Source organism: Lampris incognitus, chromosome 1 (genome assembly GCF_029633865.1).
Source record: "Lampris incognitus isolate fLamInc1 chromosome 1, fLamInc1.hap2, whole genome shotgun sequence".
NCBI lineage: Eukaryota > Metazoa > Chordata > Actinopteri > Lampriformes > Lampridae > Lampris > Lampris incognitus.
Genome location: NC_079211.1, coordinates 6,425,864 through 6,449,681, shown reverse-complemented (window position 1 = coordinate 6,449,681; position 23,818 = coordinate 6,425,864). Strand labels below are relative to the sequence as shown.

The 23,818-nt window shown below is 44.1% G+C and overlaps 1 protein-coding gene across 1 annotated transcript in view; it reads right to left on the bottom strand.

Annotated features, from left to right (window-relative positions):
* The window catches only part of prom1a (prominin 1a), a 153,086-nt gene that overhangs the window by 22,284 nt on the left and 106,984 nt on the right, over window positions 1–23,818 (bottom strand). The window contains exons 7-15 of the mRNA XM_056281410.1: window positions 22,642–22,871; window positions 21,627–21,701; window positions 20,422–20,485; window positions 19,728–19,887; window positions 18,856–19,008; window positions 15,952–16,075; window positions 12,723–12,826; window positions 11,360–11,444; window positions 5,270–5,416 (exon numbers count right to left, since the gene is read on the bottom strand). Of these exons, the coding sequence (XP_056137385.1) occupies window positions 5,270–5,416; window positions 11,360–11,444; window positions 12,723–12,826; window positions 15,952–16,075; window positions 18,856–19,008; window positions 19,728–19,887; window positions 20,422–20,485; window positions 21,627–21,701; window positions 22,642–22,871 (1,142 nt within the window). The remainder of the gene's footprint in view (window positions 1–5,269; window positions 5,417–11,359; window positions 11,445–12,722; window positions 12,827–15,951; window positions 16,076–18,855; window positions 19,009–19,727; window positions 19,888–20,421; window positions 20,486–21,626; window positions 21,702–22,641; window positions 22,872–23,818) is intronic.

Below are 23,818 nucleotides of genomic sequence, written 5' to 3'. Positions count from 1 at the left end.
GGATACAGTGGAATTAAAGGATGATGAATTAAACGCATCACAGAATTGATTAACTGCAGAAACAGTGTTGCAAATGCGAGAGCATATTGTAGGGTAGAGACTCGGAATAGAGAACTGTAGTGGAACTTTAAGGACAACAGCTTTATGGTCAGTTATAAGCATAGCATCCAGATTAAGACACTCGAGCGAGAAACCAGATGAGAGTACAAGTCTAAGATGTGACCTTTGGAATGTGTGGCCCATTTAACAGATTGAATGAGGCCAAAAGAGTCCATGAGATCTAAAAAAAAAAATGTGAGGTGAGGGAATAGAAAGGACAACACACATGAATATTAAAATCACCAAGAATAAGTGCCCTGTCATATTTAGGAATGACAATGGATAGCAGCTCGGAAAACTCAGAAATACAACTAACTGAAGTAGGGGGCCTGTAAATTAAGATGCAGAGTAAAGAGAAGGGCCAGTGATTAAGAAACTTAAAGGAGACAAAATGGCATGCCAAGTGACAAGATAGCACTTAAGACCTTGGAATATGAGAATATGCAGAATCAGGGGGCCTAGCCTCAGTCAGGGGAAGTGTCCCCTGGGGACAGCCATGTCTCAGTAATCATTAAAAAAAGTCCAGATCATTAGAAACAATAAAATCATTAATGATAAAGGACTTATTACCAAGAGATCTCACATTCAAGAGGCCAACATTGTTTGGTGTCGAAGCAGAGGGAAAAGAAATAGGAGTACAGCAAATAGGATGTGAATTGCAGATATTTGTTCCAAATATAAGGTTAAGTTTCTACCCTTAGATATGCTGTGTGGGCGAGAGGCCCTCTGCCCAATTAAAACTCCCGTTGAGAGGGTTAATGACAGATGAGGCTAGTGGGGAAAGCTACTGGGGGGAACAGTACTGTGGGGTGCCACCGGGGCTCCTGTGTGTATCCAAAGTTAAAAAGAAGTTAGCTGGTGGCAGGGCTTTTTCCTATTGGGTCCCGTTCTGGTGGAATAACCTGCCTGCCGCCGTCAGACAATCAGTCTGTTGAGTCCTTTATATCCAAATTTAAAATGAATCTTTTTTGCCTTAACCTGCAATTAGTTGCCTTTAAATTGAGTGCTTCACAACCTGTACTGCATGGCAGGTCGGATTCTGTCTCAGTAAATTTACCAAGCACTGTTCTGCCGACAAGATTATAGAGCATAGATTATTGACTACTGCAAACCTTTCTCTTCTCTCATATGTCTTTTCTCTCTCTGAATGACGTCTTCTCCTTTTTCTTCTGTGTAAGAATGGTGTGATGGAGTCTTCCCCGTGTGCACGTGTAGTCTGTCCTGCCAGGCCTACATGGTGATGGTGGTTGCATGGCTCATGTTCTAGGCTGTTCCGGTGGCATCTGGAAACTGTTTGGCATCGTCCTCATCGTATTCTTCATATATCTTATAATGCCATTATAATTCTATTATCCTCTTTCAATGTTGTATTCTGTAAATTTTGTTTTATTCTGTAAACACAACATCCATTGCACATCTGTCCATGTTGGGAGAGCGATCCCTCCTCTGTTGCTCTCCCTGAGGTTTCTTCCTATTATAGGTTTTTTTAGGGAGTTGTTCCTTATCCGATGTGAGGATCTAAGGACAGGATGTTGTGTTGCTGTAAAGCCCACTGAGGCAAATTTGTAATTGTGATGTTGGGCTATACAAATAAATTTGACTTGACTTAAAATGGAGGTTCCGGGAAAGGAAGCATGGGATGTAAACAGTCAGTCACGTGGAGAGGACTGTACGGCGTGTTGCAAATTGGCCACTAGCATTGGGCTAACCAGCCTGTTGGGGTGAACTCTGTCAGTTCTGATGAAGGAGAAGCGATCCCAAAACAGATTAAAATTGTCCATAAAACCTATATTGTGAGCTCTGCAGGCAGACTGGAGCCAAGTATGGAGTCTGAGGATTCTGCTGAAACGCCTGCTCCACAGGCCAGTGTGGGAATAGGACCGGAAATAACAAGACTTTCCACAAGAACTTAAAAAGGTCAGTAAAATCCTTTTTGGTCAGTTCAGACTGCTGACGAGCTGCATCGTTTGTCCCCACATGAATGATCACTCGATTGGTGGAGGACGGGAGTGAGCGCAGGATATCAGGGACTGTGGCCCCAGGGAAACGATTATGTACACAATGAACTCATACATTATATACACAATATACAGTACATGGTAACAAAACAATGTAAAGTGCATATGGGTGTGTCAGCTGTTCAGCAACCTGACTGCATGTGGAAAGAAAGTGTTTCTGAGACAGGTGGTGTGTGATTTGATGCTTCGGTAAAATTTTTAGATGGAAGGAGTGAGAACAGAACATGAGTGGGGTGGCTGGTGTCCTTATTGGTGTTTTTGGCTTTCCTTTTGCAGTGAGTGCTGTAAATATTATTAAGTTGTGGTAGTTCCATACCAGTGATTTTTGCTGCTGTCTTTACAGTCCTTTGTAAAGGAAGGTGAAAAGGAAGGGGGACGGGACGGTCCTGTCTCCCTTCCTTTTCACTCTCTACACCACGGACTTCAACTACCACACAGAGTCCTGCCATCTTCAGAAGTTCTCTGATGACTCTGCTATAGTCAGATGCATCATTAAGGGCGAGGAGGCTGAGTACAGGGCTGTGGTGGGAAACTTTGTCACATGGTGTGAGCGGAACCATCAACAGTTCAACGTGACTAAGACAAAGGAGCTGGTTGTTGATCTGAGGAGGGACATGACGCCAGTGACCCCTGTTTCTATCCAGGGGGTCAGTCAGTATGGATGCTGGAATACTACAAGTACCTGGGGGTGTATATAGACAGTAAACTGGAATGGGCAAGAACACTGATGCCCCCTACAAGAAGGGACAGAGCCATCACTACTTTTTAAGGAGGCTTAGGTCCTTCATCATCTGCCAGACAATGCTCAGGATGTGGTATGAGTCTGTGGTGGCCAGTGCTCTCCTGTTTGCTGTTGTGTGTTGGGGCAACAGGTTGAGGATAGAGGATGCAAACAGGCTCAATAAACTGATCCGCAAGGGCTGGTGACGTTGTGGGGGTGGAGCTGGACTCTAGCGGCGGTTTCTGAGAGGAGGATGCTGTTGAAGTTATGTGCCGTCATGGACAGTGTCTCCCATCCACTCCATGACGTGCTGGTTGGGCACAGGAGTACTTTTAATGATAGACTCATTCTGCCGAAATGCACTACAGAGCGCCACAGGAGGTCATTCCTGCCTGTGGTCATCAAACTTTACAACTCCTCCCTCAGAGTGTCAGACACTCTGAGTCAACAGTCATTGGACTGGCCCTTCAACTTATTTTACTGTCGGGTGTTTGTGCTGTTTGTTTCGGGCTGCGGTGGTGCAGTATAGGTTGGGGGTTGTATGCTGGAGCATAGTGCACATACGTTATATATTTTGTTCGTGTTTCTATTTCTTATTTTATCTTTCTATTTATTTCTGTTTTTCCTTGTTGTCTTGTGTCTTGTTGGTTTTTCTTGCTAGAGCGTGAGTGTCTGTAATGGGATCCATTTTCCCCTTGGGGATGAATAAATTCTTTCCGAGTCGGACTGATACAGTCTGCAGTCCTGAGCAGTCAGGTTGCCAAACCACACTGTGATAGTCTGTCAAGACACTCTCCATGGTACTGAGATAAAAGTTCACAAGGGGAGTACCAAAACCCCTGAGACTCTTCAGAAAACAGTCTCTGCTGTGCCTTATGCACTGTGCTGTACATGGCATGTATAGAATGAAACAGATCTGAAATGGCAATAATTTAACATGTCGAAATAACAAATATAATATTAAGTAATAAATGTTGTATGGTGGTGGGTTGCCCTGTGCTATTGTGCAACCAAACTCTGTGTGCTTGGGGCACGCACATGGAGTGCGCATGTATTATTTACTTTCGTGTGTAGGTGGGGGCTCATGGCAAGGTTTTGTCCAGGGCCCGTGATCATGATAGTCTGTCCATGCACCTACCAGTGCTATAGTGGTTCCATTCTGCTGAAAATTTGCTAGAACTACGTATTGTAGTGTGCAGCTATTAAGCTAATACTATCCCCCCCTCCTTTTTCTCTCCAATTGTATCTGGCCAATTACCCCACTCTTCCGAGCTGTCTCGGTCGCTGCTCCATTCCCTCTGCCGATCTGGGGAGGGCTGCAGACTACCACATGTCTCCTCCGATACATGTGGAGTCACCAGCCGCTTCTTTTCACCTCACAGTGGAGTTTCACAAGGGAGACGTAGTGCATAGGAGGATCACGCTATTCCCCCTGGTCCTCCTCCCCCCCGAACAGGCGCGCCGACCGACTAGAGGAGGCGCTAGTGGAGTGTCCAGGACACACACCCACATCCAGCTTCCCACCCGCAGACACGGCCAATTGTGTCTGTAGAGACGCCCGACCAAGCCGGAGGTAACGCAGGGATTCGAACCGGCGATCCCCGTGTTGGTAGGTGACGGAATAGACCGCCACGCCACCCGGACACCCAAGCTAATACTATTTAATGAAATATACAGTATGATTTAATGAAATATACAGTATGATACAAGCTTATACTATGTAATGAAATGTACACTGAATATGGAGCTGCCAGGGAACAGGAAAAGAGGAGGTTTATGGATGTGGTGAGGGAGGACATGCAGGTGGCTGGTGTGACAGAGGAAGACGCAGAAGACAGGAAGAAATGGAAACGGATGATCCGCTGTGGCGACCCCTAACGGGAGCAGCCAAAAGTAGTAGTGGTAGTACAGTATGATAAACCTCTGTTGATACTCATGACTGTCAAACTTGCCCCGGTGGTAAGATGGCAAGAAAACAACTGTGATTTAAAACATCTACCACTACTAAAGAATCTTAAGATTTGTTGCCATGACAGTTTCATCCATGTGTTTGGGGGCACACTGCTTATCAGCAGTTGTGTGTATCTGTTCTTTCTAGTTTGCCAGTGTATTTTTATATTTATTATGATTAACACTCAAAGGTACATTTTCTTTCTGGCCAGTCCTGGCATGTCTGGAGCACACAGGGTCAAGCACCTTGCTAGCGGATACCCTGTCAATAATGATGACAGGCGAATGAGACCACCAACCTGCCACCAAAAACCTTTCACCCAATGTAGGGCTCAAACCTACGACCCTGAGATTAAGAGTCTCATGCTCAACCAACTGAACTGCCAGGCCTGGAAAGCCCTCCGCACCTCAACAACCCAGGCCTCTGTATGTGGGGCTGCACCCATGTGTGTGTGTGTGTGTGTGTGTGTGATTCTGTCACCTCCACCAGGTAGTCAGCATAGTTGATTTCAGACAGCCCTGCACTGGAAAAGTCCAGAAGGTTTTGCTTCCCCTCGGCCTCCAGCAGGGTGACAGCTCTCAGGTCGATCCTGATGCTCTCCAGCAGATTTACAACCTCTGTGCTGAACTGGACAGATGACAGGAACACCGACATGAAGAATGCAGACTCTAAACACATGCAAGGTTTGTACAGACTTCATACATCTGCTCTGAAGGAGTCTTCCTTCCTTCTTGATGCGATTTCTAGTTTGTTTTTGGTTTTTTTCACCCCCCCAATTGTACTTGGCAAATTACCCCACTCTTCCGAGTCGTCCCAGTTGCTGCTCCACCCCCTCTGCCGATCCAGGGAGGGCTGCAGTCTACCACATGCCTCCTCACACACGGAGTCACCAGCTGCTTTTCACCTGACAGTGAGGAGTTTCACCAGGCGGACGTAGCACGTGGGGGGATCACGCTATTCCCCCCCAGTTTCCCTCCTGAACAGGCGCCTCGACCGACCAGAGGAGGCGCTAGTGCAGCGACCAGGACACATACCCACATCTGGCTTCTCACCCACAGACACACCCAATTGTGTCTGTAGGGACGCCCGACCAAGCCGGAGGTAACATGGGGATTCGAACCGGCGATCCCGTGTTGGTAGGCAACAGAATAGACCGCCACGCCACCCGGACGCCCTGTGATTTCAAGTTTTATACAGTTCTCTGTATTGGCCATAGTGTTTGTGTAACAGTTAGTTGCTGTCGTGTTGCCAAACCAAGAAATAAAGTCTACTGAATGTGACATCTTAAGGACAATGTATTCATTTAGAATATAAAGTATATACATGGACGCAAAGCATCATGTTTAGGGGATGTGTTTATCATCAGTCAGTCTGAAAGGCTTCTGGGTAAAATAACTAAGATGTAAATGTACAGTTTTTAGTTCAAACTGAGCGACGTGAGCGCGGCTCATTATGCGCTGCGACAGCAGTGTAGTCTGACCTGAAAACTGCTCCTTCTGATTTAATTGGATTTCGAGCGCCCAGATTGTGACAGTTGCAGGCCGACTACATGTTGATGTTACGTGACTTTTATGAACGGCACATAGCCTGTGTATCATATTTGTTACGAATAAAGAGGGTCACACCAAGACTCGGTGTCAAAACCCTCGGACTCTGACATCAGCTCAGTCTGTGCCGGACTGCTTATTTCTTCTAATTTGCTTATTAAGACTGACGATGTACAATACATGTACAAAGCACATTGTTTAAGACTGGAGCAATCTGGTGAGGTTGTTGTTGCTTAGCAACAGCATCGTTTCAGAATTATTTATTTGTTTGCAGAGTTGAATGAAAAGGATTCCTCAACTGAATTTGAAGTTATTCCTTGATTTAAGAAATTACAGAAAACTGTATAAAGGGGATGTCCGGGTAGCATGGTGGTTTATTCTGTAGCCTAACAACACGGGGATCCCAGTTCGAATCCCCATGTTGCCTCCGGCTTGGTCGAGAGTCCCTACAGACACAATTGGTCATGTCTGCGGGTGGGAAGCCGGATGTGGGTATGTGTCCTGGTCACTGCAGTAGCGCCTCCTCTGGTTGGTTGGGGCGCTTGTTCGGAGGGGGGGGGGCGGGGACTGGGGAGAATAGCGTGATCCTTCCACGCGTTACGTCCCCCTGGTGAAACTCCTCACTGTCAGGTGAAAAGAAGCGGCTGGCGACTCTACATGTATGGGAGGAGGCATGTGGTAGTCTGCAGCCCTCCCCGGATCGGCAGAAGGGGTGGAGCAGAGACTGGGACGGCTCGGGGGAGTGGGGTAATTGGCCAGATGAAATTGGGGAGAAAAAGGGGGGAAACGCCAAAAGAGAAAGCTGTATAAAGAAGAGCCGAGGAGATGTGTTATGCTTTATATCAGTGTGGCTGTGATCGCCAACACCCAAAACTCACACTACAAATAAAGAGTGATGCAACACAAACGTCTGGGTGGTGGTGGTGTACAGGACAAGAGGGCTCTGCTAACGCCTTGTAGCAGAGGGAGGACGCCGAGTTTTAGTACTCTGCAGTATGTGTTACAACAGGGACAAACGAGCAACAATCTAAAATAACAAGTTAACAAATGCCAAATACATTTCTGGGCGACAATCTGAAATAACGTGTTGGACCGGAGTGTGTGAGTTTGTACCCTGTCGCACCCGGTTCTGACTTCTACTTCTTTAATTCCCCAGGTTTTCTCACGTATTTGGTGTCGGTCGATGTACAAACAAATGGCTTCCAATAATAGGAGATGCTTTTTGTTTGTCTGTTTTGTCTGAACCATAATCATACTGCAAGACACTGTAGCTTGGCCCGTTGTGATTGTCACAAGACATATCCTAGATAGTAATGTATAATTTCATACAAAATGAGTTTGTGTCCAACGCCACAAAGACAGAAGAATGGAGAGCCGGCCACAACAAAGCTGTTTGGATCTTAGATGGCATGTTAACCGATGGATCCTGGTTTAGATTTCAAACTGCAAAAAAAAAAAAGCCCATCTTAAATAGATATCCATCCATCCATCATCCGATCCGAACCGCTTATCCTGCTGTCAGGGTGGCGGGGATGCTGGAGCCTATCCCAGCAGTCATTGGGCGGCAGGCGGGGAGACACCCTGGGCAGGCCGCCAGGCCATCACACATATTAATAGTCATAACAGGACAATGTTAAAAGATAAAGGTCTTTATGAAGTTAAGAAATACTAATATATAGAATCTTCTAGAACAACCAAGGCCGTCATTTTGACAGTTTTGGATTGTCAAAGTTTAATAACTTTGTGTGTGTGGGGAGGGGGGGTACAGACCTGCCGCTCCCTGAACGCTCCTAAAAAAATATTTTCTAGAAAATTTATTTCTGATTTCTCCAAATTTAGTTGCCAATCAATCCCTATTTTAGTTCAAACACCACCCTCGTACTGCATGCGGTCGCCAACTGCCTCTCTCCGGCCGGCATCCAGGCCGAACCACTGCTTTTTCCCCACACACACAGAGACGCAGCATTCATGTGACGAACACAAGCCGACTCCGCCCCCCTCCCGAAGACAGCGCTGCCAATTATTGCTGCTTCGTCGAGTCCGGCCATAGTCGAATGCTCCTAAAATTGCATATATTTGCATTAAAATGAGTTTTAGATCAATTGCAAAAAAAAAAAGTTGTGATAAGATCTACCTAAAACGACCATGAGCCGTCAACATGACAGCTCATAATTTGCACGTCATCGTGCGCTAAATATTTATTTGTCAGTATGTATGACGTGTGTTGGTCGCACCATTTCCTTCGTGAAGTTCGTTGCTCTGTCCTAGAAACACACTAGCGCCCTCCAGTGGAGAGAAATAGTCTAAACTTGATGTGTGATTATGTCTGGTTACAGATGCACCATGACTACCACCGAGGCGTTGCAGGATTTACAGGCGTCGGACAGCAGCCAGTTTAAATTGTTTGAAAAATAGTATTATAGTTGTTAAAATGTTAATTTTGGTGTCAGTTAGTTTCTTAACAGACATACTGACATATGTAATGCATCAATATCTCAACTGGGTATTTATCTTGACAGAATATAGAGTTTAAAAACCAGCAGCCGTTTTGACCGCCCATGGTAGTTCTAGTAGTTTTTAAGTTGCGGTCGTTGTTTGGGACTGTTTCAATATTTATTTTCAGTTCTTTTTTTACATGTCACGTTTTATAAGCCTTGTTACGTTTGTTAGATCAGCAACATGTGTTTTCCGTTTTGTTTTTCAGGTCATATTTTCACTTTTTCAATTTTGCTATTCAAGTTCGACTATGTCTCTCTGAAATTTAAATTGTTTAAAATAGTATTATAGTTGTTAAAATGTTAAATTTTGGTGTCAGTTAGTTTCCTAACAGACATACTAACATATGTCATGCATTAATATCTCTACTGGGTATTTATCTTGACACAATATGGAGTTTAAAAACCGTGGTCGTTTAAGGTAGGAGTGGAATCCCGGTCGTTCTAGTGTTGGAATTAAATCACTTAATCACATTCTTAATTCTGGTGCCATCATGTTGCCATCTAAACAGCCCTCTTACAACACTGACCCTGATCTTTAGCAAATTTCTCAACTTGCTAAAAGAAATATAAGATGATCAGCTCAAACAAAAATGACTTGAAATGGCATCAAACAAGCGACCTGTGACCTTTCTTCTAAACCTTGTGCTGCAGGCCTTCAGAACCGTACCGACCCTGTTCTGATGGCCACCTGTACTGGGAACAGATTGTTGCGCTCTGGAAAGAAACTATGTAAATTAAACATATCAAACCAGATCACAATAGAGGACAGCCACGCAACAACAGCTTTTTTTTAAATTATTACTTATTTCTGATTTTTCCCTTTTTCTCCCAATTTAGGGGCCAATCGATCCCTATTTTCATTCACACACCCATCCTCGTACTGTATGCGTTCACCAACTGCATCTCTCCGGCCGGCAGTCTCGAAGGAGACGCCTCGTCACTTTCATGACAAGGCGAATCCAGGCTGAACCACTGCTTTTTCCGACACACACAGAGACGCATTCATGTGACGAACACAAGCCGACTCCGCCCCCCTCCCGAAGACAGCGTTGCCAATTATTGCTGCTTCATCAAGTCCGGCCATAGTCGGATCTGACAAGACCGGGGCGCGAACCCCGGGTCCCCCAGTGGGCAACTGCATTGACACAAAGCCAATGCTTAGACCGCTACACCACCGCGGACCCCTCAACAACAACTTTTTGACACAAAGCTTTTGTAGACAGAAAAATTTGGCTTTTTAAATGTGTTATTCTGTCATTTAAGATTTCTGAGACAACCAATAATAATACAGTAATACTACAAGCTGAATTATACTTTCATGTCAATAATTATTTTGTGATTTATTTGACCATATAAATGGAGGTATATCTCCACAGATAATTGAAGAGATGTAAAATAATCATTTATGTCTTTCTCAGCTGATGGTAATTGAAAATGTGAGTCTGTTTTACTCCAACCTTTACAACCATAGTTTAGTGTTAGTCCTTGTATGAAGCCACCTGTCAATCAATCTGGGAGTGACAGCAGCTTCCTGTGCTGTGGTTTGTATTGTGGTAGTGGGGCGACCCGTTGGTTTACATGTGATTAAGGACTGTAGCTTTAAACCCTCTTCCCAGCGTGTGGGTCAAACATGACTCATGTTGAAAGTGTGAAGGGAACGCCAGCCGTTATTTCAGACTATCAGTGAGGATAACAGACAGATTATTTCAGACTATCAGTGAGGATAACAGACAGATTGGGTTTGGTCTTGGGTCCAGACTGAGGAATGTGAACGTTAACTCAGTCTTTATTTTGGCAGCGGGGGGCTCCTATACGTCATGCAAGTAAAGCACGAGAGCCACCGCCACTAATGAAGAGACGAAGCCTGTGTCTGGACCACTGAGTCAGGAAGGCTGACATCATTTTACATTCAGCATTGATTGATGAAACTTCTTTTTACAAATTTTTTTTTTACATGCCAAAATCTGCAAAGTACTTGTTTAATTTGTTTTTGGTTTTTTGTTGTTTTTTTTTGCAATCAAGATGGCAGCCAGACAGTTTTGTTTTTACGTGTTTTGTCAAACTACCTCTTCTGTGCAGAGACTTTAGTGACATTATCTAGTACTTTCAGTAAGTACTAGTTGTTAGTTTGCCGTTTCCGTAGAAAATCCTAAATTCATGTCTCTATATAATAATAACATTTTTAGTCTTGTGTCCCATATAAGCAGCGGGAGTCCCCCCTCCTCAGGTCAAAGTCCTGGTGTGTGAAAACTTACTTGGCGTGTTTAGTGAAACATCACCTCACTTAAAGGTTTATCGAGTTGTATTTTTAAAACCAAAAGAAAATTAGTGTCCATGCAGCGAGAGGTGAAACAACCAGCTCTTCAACAACACCACTGACGGTAATACTCAACACTACAACAATAACAATGACACTACTACTACTACTGTTATTACTGTCACTACTATGACTACTACTACTGCTAATACTGCCAATAATAATGATGATGATGATAATAAGCAGTGCTTGTGGACTGTGTACTGACCACTGTGGCATTGAGGAAAGAGGAGATGTTGAAGACCTTGTCCAGTCGCATGGCTGAGTAGATGCCTTTGTTGTCTTTGCAATCACTGAAGAAGACACACAAACACATACCCACACATAAACAAACACATACACACATACAAACAAATACACAAACACACATAAACAAACACAAAGACATGCAGACGGGTACATATACAGAGAGAAGACAAAATGGGGGAGAAAGGGAGAGAGAGAGAGAGAGAGATCAGGCATTATTTTCTAGTCTTGGCTGCTGTGAAAACGTCCTGCTGCCACCAAGGGAAAATATCTGGTAGTACATACAATCCAACACAATCCAACACTGACGTGACTTCCATGCAGTTATAACTTCTGGAATTTCCTCAGCCTGTGGACTGGAATACTGAACACACACACACACATATACATACATATATACATATATGTATATATATATATATTATAAAACATTCACAACCTTTTATTAGTACGGCATAACAGCCATCACAGTGTCTTATTTAAGATGGCGTGTGAAAAGGGGAGGGATCACTGTTATATTCATACTGTTTGGCTGTTTAATAGAGCAGGACTTGTTAATGCGACACTTCTCTGTTTAACATTTATTTAGAAATTATTTATTTATCATTAATATTTTATTTTTAGATTATTTATTTATTATTTAGAAATTTAGCTATTTATAAATCTAAATTCTCTATTTAAAATGTAAAAATGTGACGGTGGTTCTGCAGACATGCAGCCTCTACATACAGAGAAGATGGAAGTTAGATTGTGGTGAACAGGGAGAAAGACAACTGACGTTAAAGAAAGGCGAGCTTTATCCACATCAAGTTGTATTGAAGAAGACAAATGATTTGGTTAATGTTGTCATTTCAGACCCCACACGACCCCCGCAGCATAATTAACTAAATATAAGACAAACAAAACTAAAAGCCTTTATTAATGACAAAATAAATGAGATGTTCAATTTAGTTTAAAGCCACAAAAGTCAGGAAATTCAAATGAGCAGTTTCAAAGCAAACATCAGTGTCTCTGTTCTATCAGGACTGTTACACAGTACTGTAGCTCCATGTTGGAATACTGTATGCCAAACAACATGTAAGTCTACTCATCAATGGGCAGATTGCTTCAAACCTCTCAAAGAGCTAATTCATAGTCTTCAGAGTGGTAGAAAGTAGGGTTGCTAACTTCCTGAAAGAGAAACAAGGAGACCCTGTGATGGACTGGTCACCTGTCCAGGGTGTCTCCCAGTGCTCGTTCGGTTAGACTCACATACCCCCGCAAACCTTAACTGGAGGAGTCGCGTACTGACAATGGATAGATAAATGGAGTTGTAGTATTATTACCTGTAGAGACTCTCCGTTGTCAGCTCCAGGTCAGAGTCATTGTACATGTAGCCAGGGATGAAGTTCCTCCACTCTGGGTTCACCAGGTTCGGCGTGTCCAGTACCTGATGGACCGTTCAGACAGAAGACGTGGCATCGTTTTAGTTCTCACATCAGTCAGTGACCTAAATAAACGGTGTGCTGCAGAGCACAGCTAAATCCAAAGTCAATTTAAAAAGTACACAACTCAGACACAAAAACATGTTAGTATGCTCTGGAGCCTGATGTCTAACAGACTATTCCCTGATAGTTTTCTATATTGTCCAAGGACTTGGGTTAGTGGTTTAACTTGTAGGTTTGCATCTGTTTAAGGTACAGGGATCGTAGAATTTCACGTGTAGCTAATAAATGCACCTTTTACATTGTCTCTATGCATCTAATGAGGATATATTAGGACATGGCTTTATGATTCGTAACCCAGAAGGGGGATTGCCCATTATTCCGAAACACCAATCATCCGAAAAATGTCCCATTGGACCGAAAGCCCATTTGTCCAATAGCCCGTTATCCTGAAAACGAAAGCCCACTGCTCCGAAGGGTCGTTGTTCCAAAAATACACTCTCTCCCTGGACTTTTTTGCTTAGTGTATTTTGACGTGCAAATGTGAAGATACTGTTTACTGCCACGAGTCCCTCTCGATTACTCTACATTCTTAGCTTTTTCCATTAGCCGCTGCCTCCCTGTTTTATTTTGAAGTACTCACCTTTCTTGTCACTCCTGGCCCTGCTTTTGCCACCAGTCAACCCTGGGTCTTCCACACCTGTTCCCCATTCCCTCATTTGTCCCTCAGCATATTTACCGGTCTATCTCCACTAGCCCCTTGCCAGATTGTCTTTACATTTCACTAAGCCCTCCAGCACTCTATGATCCCCATCTTAGTGTCAGAACTTCTGCCTGACCCCCTGGACTCTTGACTCTGCCCGATCCTTGCTGGTTAAGTTTGTCTTACCTGATTGATATTCTGGTTTTGACACTTGCTTGTGTACTGGAATAAATCTGTTGAAATTTGATTCCTTACCTGCCCGCCCGTTTCCTGAGTCTGGAGGTGTATAAGTCCTGAATGGAGGGCAGGTTGGCACCAATGATTTTCTCTGTAGACCTAACTGTCCATTGTAGTCTGTCCCTGTCCTGTTTAGTGGCCGAACCAAACCAGACAGTGATGGATGTGCAGAGGACAGACTGGATTGTTGCAGTGTAGAACTGTAGAATTGTTGCAGTGTAGAACTCAGGTACTGTTGAGGCAGGTTGAATTTTTTGAGCTGGCGGAGAAAGTACATCCTCTGCTGGGCCTTTTTGATGATTGTGTCTATGTTGGATGTCCACCTTATCTCCTGGGAGATTGTGGAACCCAGAAATCGGTAGGTTTTCACCGTAGACACCGTGCTGTTGAGTATGGTGAGGTGGGGCAGTGTTAGGTGGTTCCTCCTGAAGTCATCGCCACTGTTTTGAGCGTGTTCAGCTCCAAGTTGTTATAGCCACACCAGATGGGTCACCTGAGGTGAAGTCATTTTTGTAGAGGGAGAAGAGTAAAGAGAGAGAGCACACATCCCTGAGGGTGCCAGTGCCGATTGTCTGGGTTTCCCCAGCCTCACCAGCTGCCCCGTGTCTGTCAGAAAGTTTTTAATGCACTCGCAGATGGGGGCTGGAACAGTGAGCTGGGTGAGTTTGGAGTGGAGAATATCTGGGACGATGGTGTTGAACGCTTAGATGAAGTCCACAAACAGGACACTTGCGTAGTATGTCCCTGGGGAGTCCAGGTGTTGGTAGATATAGTGCAATCCCATGTTGACTGCATCATCCACTGACCTGTTTGCTTGGTAGACAAACTGCAGGGGGTTGAGCACGGGGCCTGTGAGTTCCTTCAGGTGGGCCAACATCAGTCTCTTGAAGGAATTCATGACCGCAGACGTTAGGGCATTGGGCCTGTAGTCATTTAATCCTGTGATACAGGGTTTCTTGGAGACCGGGATGATAGTGGAGCTCTCGAAAAAAGAGGGGACTTCACACAGCTCCTGTGATCTGTTGAAGATCAGTGTGAAAATGGGGGCCAGCTGGTCAGCACAGATTTTAAGACAGGACGGTGACACGCCATCCGGGCCCGTGCCATCCTGGTCTTCTGTCTCTGGAAGAGCTGGTGCACATCCTCAACACAGATCCTGAGTGTGGGTGGGGGTTTGGTGGGGAGGGGAGAGTGGCGGGCAGGGCAGTTGATTGTGTATTGTAGCCGGAGAGGGGTGTGAAAGTTTGCTTTTCAGAACTGCAGTAAAGCCCATTTAGATCATCAGCCAGTTGATGGTTCCCTGCAGTGTGTGGGGGGATGGTGTCCTGTAGTTGGTAATGTCTTTCAGACCTCTCCAGACTGCTGATGGGTTGTTGGCAGAACCTGTTTTTCAACTTTTCAGAGTAGCACCTTTTTCCACTCTGAAGTCCTTTGTGAGTGTATTTCTGGCTTTGTTATACCAGAGCCCATCTCCACTCTTGTAGGCTTCCTCTTTGGCCTGACAAAGCTGCCTGAGTTTAACTGAGAACAAGGGCTGGCTTATTGTTGTTGAAGGTAGAGGAAGTTTTGGTGGGCAAAAAACTCCAGACAGAATGTGTATTCGGAGCAATGGGCTTTTGTTTTCAGGATAATCGGCTGTTGGACAAATGGGACATTTTTCAGAATATTGGGTTTTGGAATATTGGGCCATCGGATCAATTGCTGGATGTCTACAGGGATCATTAGTGTCTCTTCTCAAAAGCTCCTCTTTGAAGCTGATCATTCATTTTTACTCATTGGCTTAGCGTTGACAATTTTTCTTAACCAACGTTTTTACAAGTACATGCAAAATCCCAAAAATTAGATTACAGTTTTGAACTATTTTTTGTAATACACATATTTGTTTCCTTTCACTGTAGAAGACGACGGATATGCGGCTCTCCAACCCCAGCATTCACAATGAATTCTGGGTATTGTGGGAATGGCTGAATCTATTAAGAAATAAATTCAGGCAATGTTCAAGACTGACATAAGATCCACAATAATGACAGTGAAAATATCAGCCGTTGTTAATCAGGCTTCTTAACAGAACTACTGTTGTACACTTGTTTGTGTAACTGTATTATGGATAAAGGTGCTCTTATTAAATTCTTGTTTTTCAAAGCAGAAGATGAGTAAGTGAATGTGATTTAAAACTGTTTGGTCTCCTACCTGGAAGAGCTGCTTGGTGTGGAAGGGTTCACACACCAGTTTCTCCATGTTGCCTCCTGCCAGGAAGGCGGCGGTCACCATGGCCATCAGCACCCAGGAGAAGATGAAGCTGAAGCCGACGCCACTGTGGAGAAGAGACAGATAGGGAACAGAGCTCCATAACAACACTACGACATCAACGGCCGGAGGAGAGGGAGGAACAGGGGGAGGTTCAGTGCCCTGGCTGCTAAAGATGGTTAGCGGTGGTCGTTTTTGTACAAAATTTATAACGGATGATGGGGACAACCATCCGCTTCAACCCCCCCCCCTTCATAAAAACATTGTTATCTTTTTAAGCTGTAGCCATAGGCCCACATAATCTTAACTCCGATTCCCATACACCAAATGAATTTAAAAAGTGTTATTAGAAAATAACATGTCCCTGGTCTTACGGTTTAGTTTTGTGATTAGACTCCCCTTTTATTTCTATGATAACGCAGCATAATTTTTTTGGTAATTCTCTACTCATTATACTTTTTTTATACATTATACTAATTAATTTTGATATCCATTCAAACATTATATACCACATACTTCATGAAAGTTCAGCCAAAAATCCCATACTGTGTGTCAAATTGGAGTGACTTGGTTATGTGTAAAACTGCCCAAATGGGATGACAGTTTAACAAAGGATTGGTTTTTGTTATTTGGTTTAAACCAAATAACAAACAACAACAACAACCCCCCCTCCATCAAATCAACCCCTTCTGGTTAGACAGATGTATGTGAAATTATGTGGTTTTAGGATTGGTCTGTTTTTACATTAATTAAAAGTTTGCTCAGGATGAGAGAATAAGGTAAAGACCTATTAAGATTTTACATGCAATGACCATTATAATAGTACTAGGTCTTGTAGTAGTAAAATAATACCTAACTATTTATATAGCATTTAACAATGTCACAAAGGGCTTTAAAAAAAAGAAATAAAACCAGACAAGCTAACAATTTATGTAGGCTCTTTCATATTATCCACCTAACAAACTCTAAAACTGAGCCTAGTATAACTGTAGCTCTAGGTGCTAAAAAGGCCTTCGATAGGCTGGAGTGGTCATATTTATTTAAAGTCTTAGCCAAGTTTGGGTTTGGCCAGTTGTTCATTAATTGGGTAAAAACCCTTTATCATGAACCCTGGGCCAAAGTTACCATTAACGGACAGATCTCGATGGCATTTCCCTTGAGTAGATCGAGTCGACAGAGTTGCCCTTTGTCTCCGGGACTCTTTGTCTCGGCTATTGAGCCCTTAGCCGAAGCAATTAGACAGGATCCTGATATAAAGGGTTTCAAAGTAGAGCAAACAAATCATAAAATTAATCTCCTGGCAGATGATGTAATTTTGTACATAACAGACCCTGGTAACTCCCTCACCAAATTACAGACTCTGTTAAAGACTTATGGTGTTATTTCAGGATACTGGGAAAAAGTGAAATTATTCCCGTAACGAATTTTGATTACACTGAGTATCAGCAAACAAGCCCATTCAAGTGGCTTCCAAATGGTAATATCTTGGGATAACTGTAGATAATGACCTTAAACACTTGTACAAACTTAATTACTTCCCATTGCTCAGTAGAATTGAAGATGATCTACATAGGTCGATGAGTTTGCCCATTACTCTAATTGGCAGAGTTAACTGTGTGAAAATGGATACATTACCGAGATTACAGTGTCTCTTCCAGTCCTTGCCCATTCCACTACCCAAAACTTTCTTTAAATCCCTTAACAAACATGTTAGATAACTACATGACATTGTGAAGTGCCCAGGCTATCCACTGAAAAATTAACATGGGATTATATAGATTAGGGGGCCTTCGATTACCCAGTTTTGAAAATTATTATTTAGCAGTTCAAATGCAATTTAGTTCATCTTTTTTAGGGAAACAGCGTCCCCTCCTGGATATAAAAGAAAGAAAAAGTATCCAATGATTTATAAGTGGAACAACAGTATTATATCCCAACAGGACAGACAATCCTGTTTTAAAGCATTTGATTAAAATATGGCATGAGACTCACGGAAGCCTTGGACTGAAAATGGGACTAGTAGTAGCAGTAGCTTAAGGTGTGGCTGTTCAAAGAGGGAGGGAGGAGAGGGTGGTGGGGTAGCAATACAAGAAGTATTAGTAAAAGCAGTGGTAGTATTAGTAAAGTAGTGATAGTAGGAAGAATACTAGAGTTACTTGTAATAGAACAGGCCAGTGGCCACTCTTCCAAGGATGAGGATGCGCACATCCTTGATAGGGAGGAACGCTGGTTTGAACGGGGAGTCAAAGAGGCCATCTACATTAAGAGGAAACGACCATCCCTGAACCGAGGGGGGGGGGGGCTAAGAGTACATCTGTCACCTCCTTACAATGCTGTGATTGCAACTATTCCCTAATCCTCTGTGAATAGTACACATTGCCTTTTAAACTCTTGTTAATGGTCATGGCAATTTGCATATGAAACTGATCGTTGTTTTTGGTCGTTATGCAGCTGTATAGTTTATAAGGGTGGGATACCTGCAGTCAGTTGAGACTGAAGAGGTCACTAAGATGAGTGATGAAATGTTTCTCTCTCAATAAACACTGTGTCCAGATGACCTGATTCAACATTCTGTGATACTTGTAGTAGTAGAGGTATGTGATACTTGTAGTAGTAGAGGTACATATGTTGTTTTATTTTAAGGAAAGTTTGGATGCAAAAGAACATTTTAATGCAAAAGGCCTCATTAGGACATTAATTTCCTGATCAGATAGAAATCACTGCACACAATCATCTGAATTTCTAACAATGACAGTTTCTTTTTTTTCAATCTTAAAATTCAGAGCAAAACCCAGCTTGCCGATCGGACCCGACAAAGCGTCACACGACACTTAACACGTGACTCACGCCATGAGCAGCGTCCCGCCAGTGTTGGAGATGCAGCCCCGCGTCGTGGGTGAGGCATGTTTGTCATATCCCAAGGTGCCGCACAGCAGACCCAGGAAGTTAAAGGTTAGAACCAGAACCACCATGCAGCACAGAGCAATACAGCCAATCCACCTGTAGGGGGAAGACAGAGACAGTCTCACCAAAGCACCTCTAAAGAGAAGCAACGTTTAGCACAGAGGGTACAGAAGGATTTTGAGTCAATGGAGAGTAACCCCCAAAAGAGCCACTTCCACCAGTATTACTTTCCTCACAACTGTGAAGTGATAACCTCAATTCTTGAAAATTGTTGCACTATTCAGAGGGAGCCACCCTCGTTAATTTGTGCAGAAAAACTGCCATTTTGGCAATTTATATTCATGAGTTTTAGGGCACTGTCATATAGCATCATATATCATAAACCTTGGTTTGGCTGTACATTTTAATACTCGTGAGCATCACAACTAATCAGTGCCAGGTAGCTGTGATAATGGTACTGACACACTTGAAATATGTTCATACGAAATTTGAACTGAAATTTATGTGGGAATATTTTAGTCCTTTGTATTAAACAATTTGAACATTTCAGCTCAGTAGACTTCCAAGTCATCCTGAGGGAGTCTGCACTCCCCGACTCACCAATGCCTAGCAGCAGAGCCTCTATTACAGGTTCAATGTGAACCTATGGGAGGTACTTAGCTAGCTCCCAGGGAGGCAATGGTTTGACTCAAAAGCATCCATGACCACATTCATGTTCTGTTCATAAAAAAAAAAAAAAAAAAAACTGAAATCAATATCGGTGGGATCTGACTTGGAGTAGTTTTAAAGTGACCGTGACGCAGAGCTGGTCTCACCTATAGAAGTCCAACTGGTCCAGTTCGGGGTAACGGTCCTCGATCCTGGACTGCGCATGGCTGATGAAGATGGTGAAGTTGTTCAGAGAGTTCTGCAGAGGAAACACCTTGGACACGCTGCTGATGTTCCTGCCAGCGCCCTCCGCCAACCCCCGCACACCTGCGGGAGGTCACAAGGAGGAAAAAGACGGTGAGAGAAAGAGAGGGCATGGGAGTGATAGAAATGGAGGGAGAGCTGACAGATGGACACAAAGAGAGACGCAGAGGCTGACAGAAAAAGAGACACGGAGAAAACACCGGGGAGAAGAAATGAGAGGAAGTGGGAGGGGATGAGAGACAGAAGGACAAAGAAAAAAATGGGGCAAGACAGAAAGACAGGAAAAGAGACAGATGCAGAACAGAGAAGAAAAGAGCGTGACTTTGTTTTTGAAGCCTCTGCGGATTCAGTTTTTTTCTTTCCGCTCTAAACACAGAGAAGGAGGTAGAGAAAGATAAATCTTGAAAGGGAAGAAATGTGAAGTGACAGTTGAATGTTAATTAATGTTGTAAAAAGACACGAAATAATTCATAAATGAGAAATAGCTCTTATCCATTCAGTCCAATAACCTGGAGGTAAGACAGACAGAGGGTCAGACCTTTCGTTTAGGAAAAAAAAAAGCACTTCATACTAAGTGTGTTAACTGATTCGTACTACCTTCAGCGACAGCCCAGGTCTGCTCGGCCACCATGCTCGGGGTGTTGTTCAGGGAGGAGTAGCCCTGACACGGGTTAGACAGGAGAAAACATTTGTACATAGGAAATATTGTAAACTATAAATGGACAACACAAAACAACTACCTGAACTAAACCACAACCAGAATCAACCCCGACCACCTCCAATATCAAGTTGCTTTTAGGCATGGCGATATACTTTATATGCTTTACCATTGATTCCCACAAGTAACCTGCATGATTTGGAAGATGGATTTTGGTTTGTTTTTTATTTTGAGATACTTTATTGAGCCCTGTGGGGAAATTCCTCTCTGCATTTAACCCATCCTAGCCGTGTAGCTAGGAGCAGTGATCAGCCACCGTGCAGCACCCGGGGACCGACTCCAGTTCTTCTCGCCACGCCTCGGTCAGGGGCACAGACAGGAGTATTAACCCTAACATGCGTGTCTTTTTTTCTCCCCTTTTCTCCCCAGGTGTACCCGGCCAATTACCCCACTCTTCCAAGCCGCCCTGGTCGCTGCTCCACCCCCTCTGCTGATCCGGGGAGGGCGGCAGACTACCACATGACTCCTCCAATACATGTGGAGTCGCCAGCCGCTTCTTTTCACCTGACAGTGAGGAGTTTCGCCAGGGGGACGTAGCACGTGGGAGGATCCCACGATTCCCCCCAGTTCACCTTCCCCCCGTACAGATGCCCTGACCGACCAGAGGAGACGCTTGTGCAGCGACCATACAGGACACACACCCATATCCGGCTTCCTACCCGCAGACATGGCCAGTCTTGTCTGTAGGGATGCCCGACCAAGCCGGAGGTAACAAGAGGATTCGAACCGGCGATCCCCGTGTTGATAGGCAACAGAATAGACCGATGCATAACATGCGTGTCTTTTTTGATGGTGGGGGAAACCAGAGCACCCGGAGAAAACCCACCACAGACACAAGGAGAACATGCAAACTCCAGAGGATGACCTGGGATGACCCTCGAGGTTGGAGAACCCCGGGGTTCGAACCCAGGATCTTCTCGCTTTGAGGCGATCACACTTGTGCCACCGTGCCGCCCCAAATATTTTGGCACCAAAACTTCAGTCAATTGGTGACGTAGTGAATATAGAAGGTTGACAAAGAGATTTACTTCATACCCTGTGACAGGAAATGACATCATTGACCAACGTGGCCGAACAGACTCACCCTCTGAATGATGCTGCTCAGGTCTGTTCTCAGCATGTTGTTGACGCTTTCCAGCTGAGTGTTCACGTTGGCTAACTGTAACACAAGATGGACCAATACACAATGACTGATAAACGGTCCATGATTACTAATGATAAGAACATAATAATATGAGTAATGTAATACAATATATCAACAAGAATATCAAAAATAAATTTTAATTTAAAAGAAATGAATGGCAAATATTAATGAGACCTTACAAAGCAGCACAGAAAATGGACGACTGATGTTTACTGACTGTTGATTATTATATCAACTGCAACACAATTAGATTCCCCAAACCAACATTTGAAAATATAGTCTTGATCAGACATATTTAATATTGGAAATATTGAGACTACAATGAAAATAGTAGAAAAGTCCAAGAGTCAAGCTCGACTTGGAAGTTCTTCTGCAACCACTCACAATCTATCCTAAGATTTAGCTAATACATTTATTTTTTACGTCCTCCATGCTTATTAATAACACAAGTCATTCTGGTCAATCCCAAAGAGGGATATTGTTTGAAGAAAAATTCTAAATTTCCTTCACTGTTAGCCATCAGAAGATACGTGGAATATTCTTAGTAGTTTTTAGAAGGATTAGAGATTTATTTTGCAGTATAGTAACCTTGTTTCACTGTGCTAGCTTTTACACATAGTATCTGTGCTGCTAATTAAAGTAGTGGTGACAGTCTTTGTGCATGCAGGTACTCACATCCCATTAAATACACAGTACCGGAGGTAACATGAGGATTCGAACCGGCGATCGCCGTGTTGGTAGGCAATGGAATAGACTGCTACGTTACCCAGATGCCACCAAAGATTTTTTTTTAGGGAGTTGTTGTTTATCTGATGTGAGGGTCTAAGGACAGGATGTTGTGTTGCTATAAAGCCCACACATTTCCTCAAGTGGGACAATTAAAAATGTATCTGTCTGTCTGTCTGTTGTTCATTTGTCTAGCTGTCCGTCTGTCTGTCTGGTTGTGTGTGGGTACCCGTGTGAAGTTGGCACTGATCCTGAGCTGGCTCAGAGACGTGTGGATGTTGCGGCAGAGTTGGGCCGTGGTCACATCGGACTCCTCATCCTGGCAGCCCGGGTCAGTTAGGGTCTGCTGCAGACTGGAGCGCACCAGGCTGAGGTTGGCGCCGAGTCTCCCCGTCCCCTCCTGGAGGACTTCCAGAGACACGCTGACGTTGTCCAGCGCCTCCTTGGTCTCCCGCATGGCTGCGTTTAAAACAAATAAATGGATAAAAGTGGAGCGGGTCGGCAATGATGGAGGAGGGAGGAGGTGCAGGACAGTGATGAGACAAACCAGACAGAAGCCCACCAGAAAGGAACCACACATCCTGACAAATGACTCTTAACAATCCATGTCATCACAATAAGACAGCAACTTTTTTGTTTTTACCCCCGAAAACAAGTGAAAAACGTCTACCAACAGGGTGAGCCGATCTTACCGGTTTGTACTGCCAATCAGCCTCTTTCAAGCTTTTTCAAGAATCCTTGCAATTTTTTTGTGGACCCCCCCCCCCCAATTGCACCCGGCTAATTACCCCACTTTTCCGAGCCGTCCCGGTCGCTGCTCCACCCCCTCTGCCGATCCAGGGAGGGCTGAAGACTACCACATGCCTCCTCCCATACATGTGGAGTCGCCAGCCGCTTCTTTTCACCTGACAGTGAGGAGTTTCACCAGGGGGACGTAGCGCATGGGAGGATCACGCTATTCCCCCCAGAACAGGCACCCTGACTGACCAGAGGAGGCGCCATTGCAGTGACCAGGACATACCCACATCCAGCTTCCCACCCACAGACACGGCCAATTGTGTCTATAGGGAGGCCTGACCAAGGTGGCGGTAACACGGGGATTCGAACGGGTGATCCCCGTGTTGGTAGGCAACGGAATAGACCGCCACGGTACCCCAATGCCCCTTGAATTGTTTTTCAAGATATTGTCACTCCTGACCATTTACAGTTACATTTGGCATTTACATGGGGAAGGAGCGTGATTATGTCCTCCTATCTGCAGATCATTTTAACTCGTTTGAGCAGAACCTGGACGGCACAGACGTGCAGACTTACAGCCAAGGAAGGAAAGTCACATTTACTTCCACCTGTCACCACTTTTTCTCAGCTTTTTTTTTTTTTTGAAAAAAATTAAGATTAATAAATTG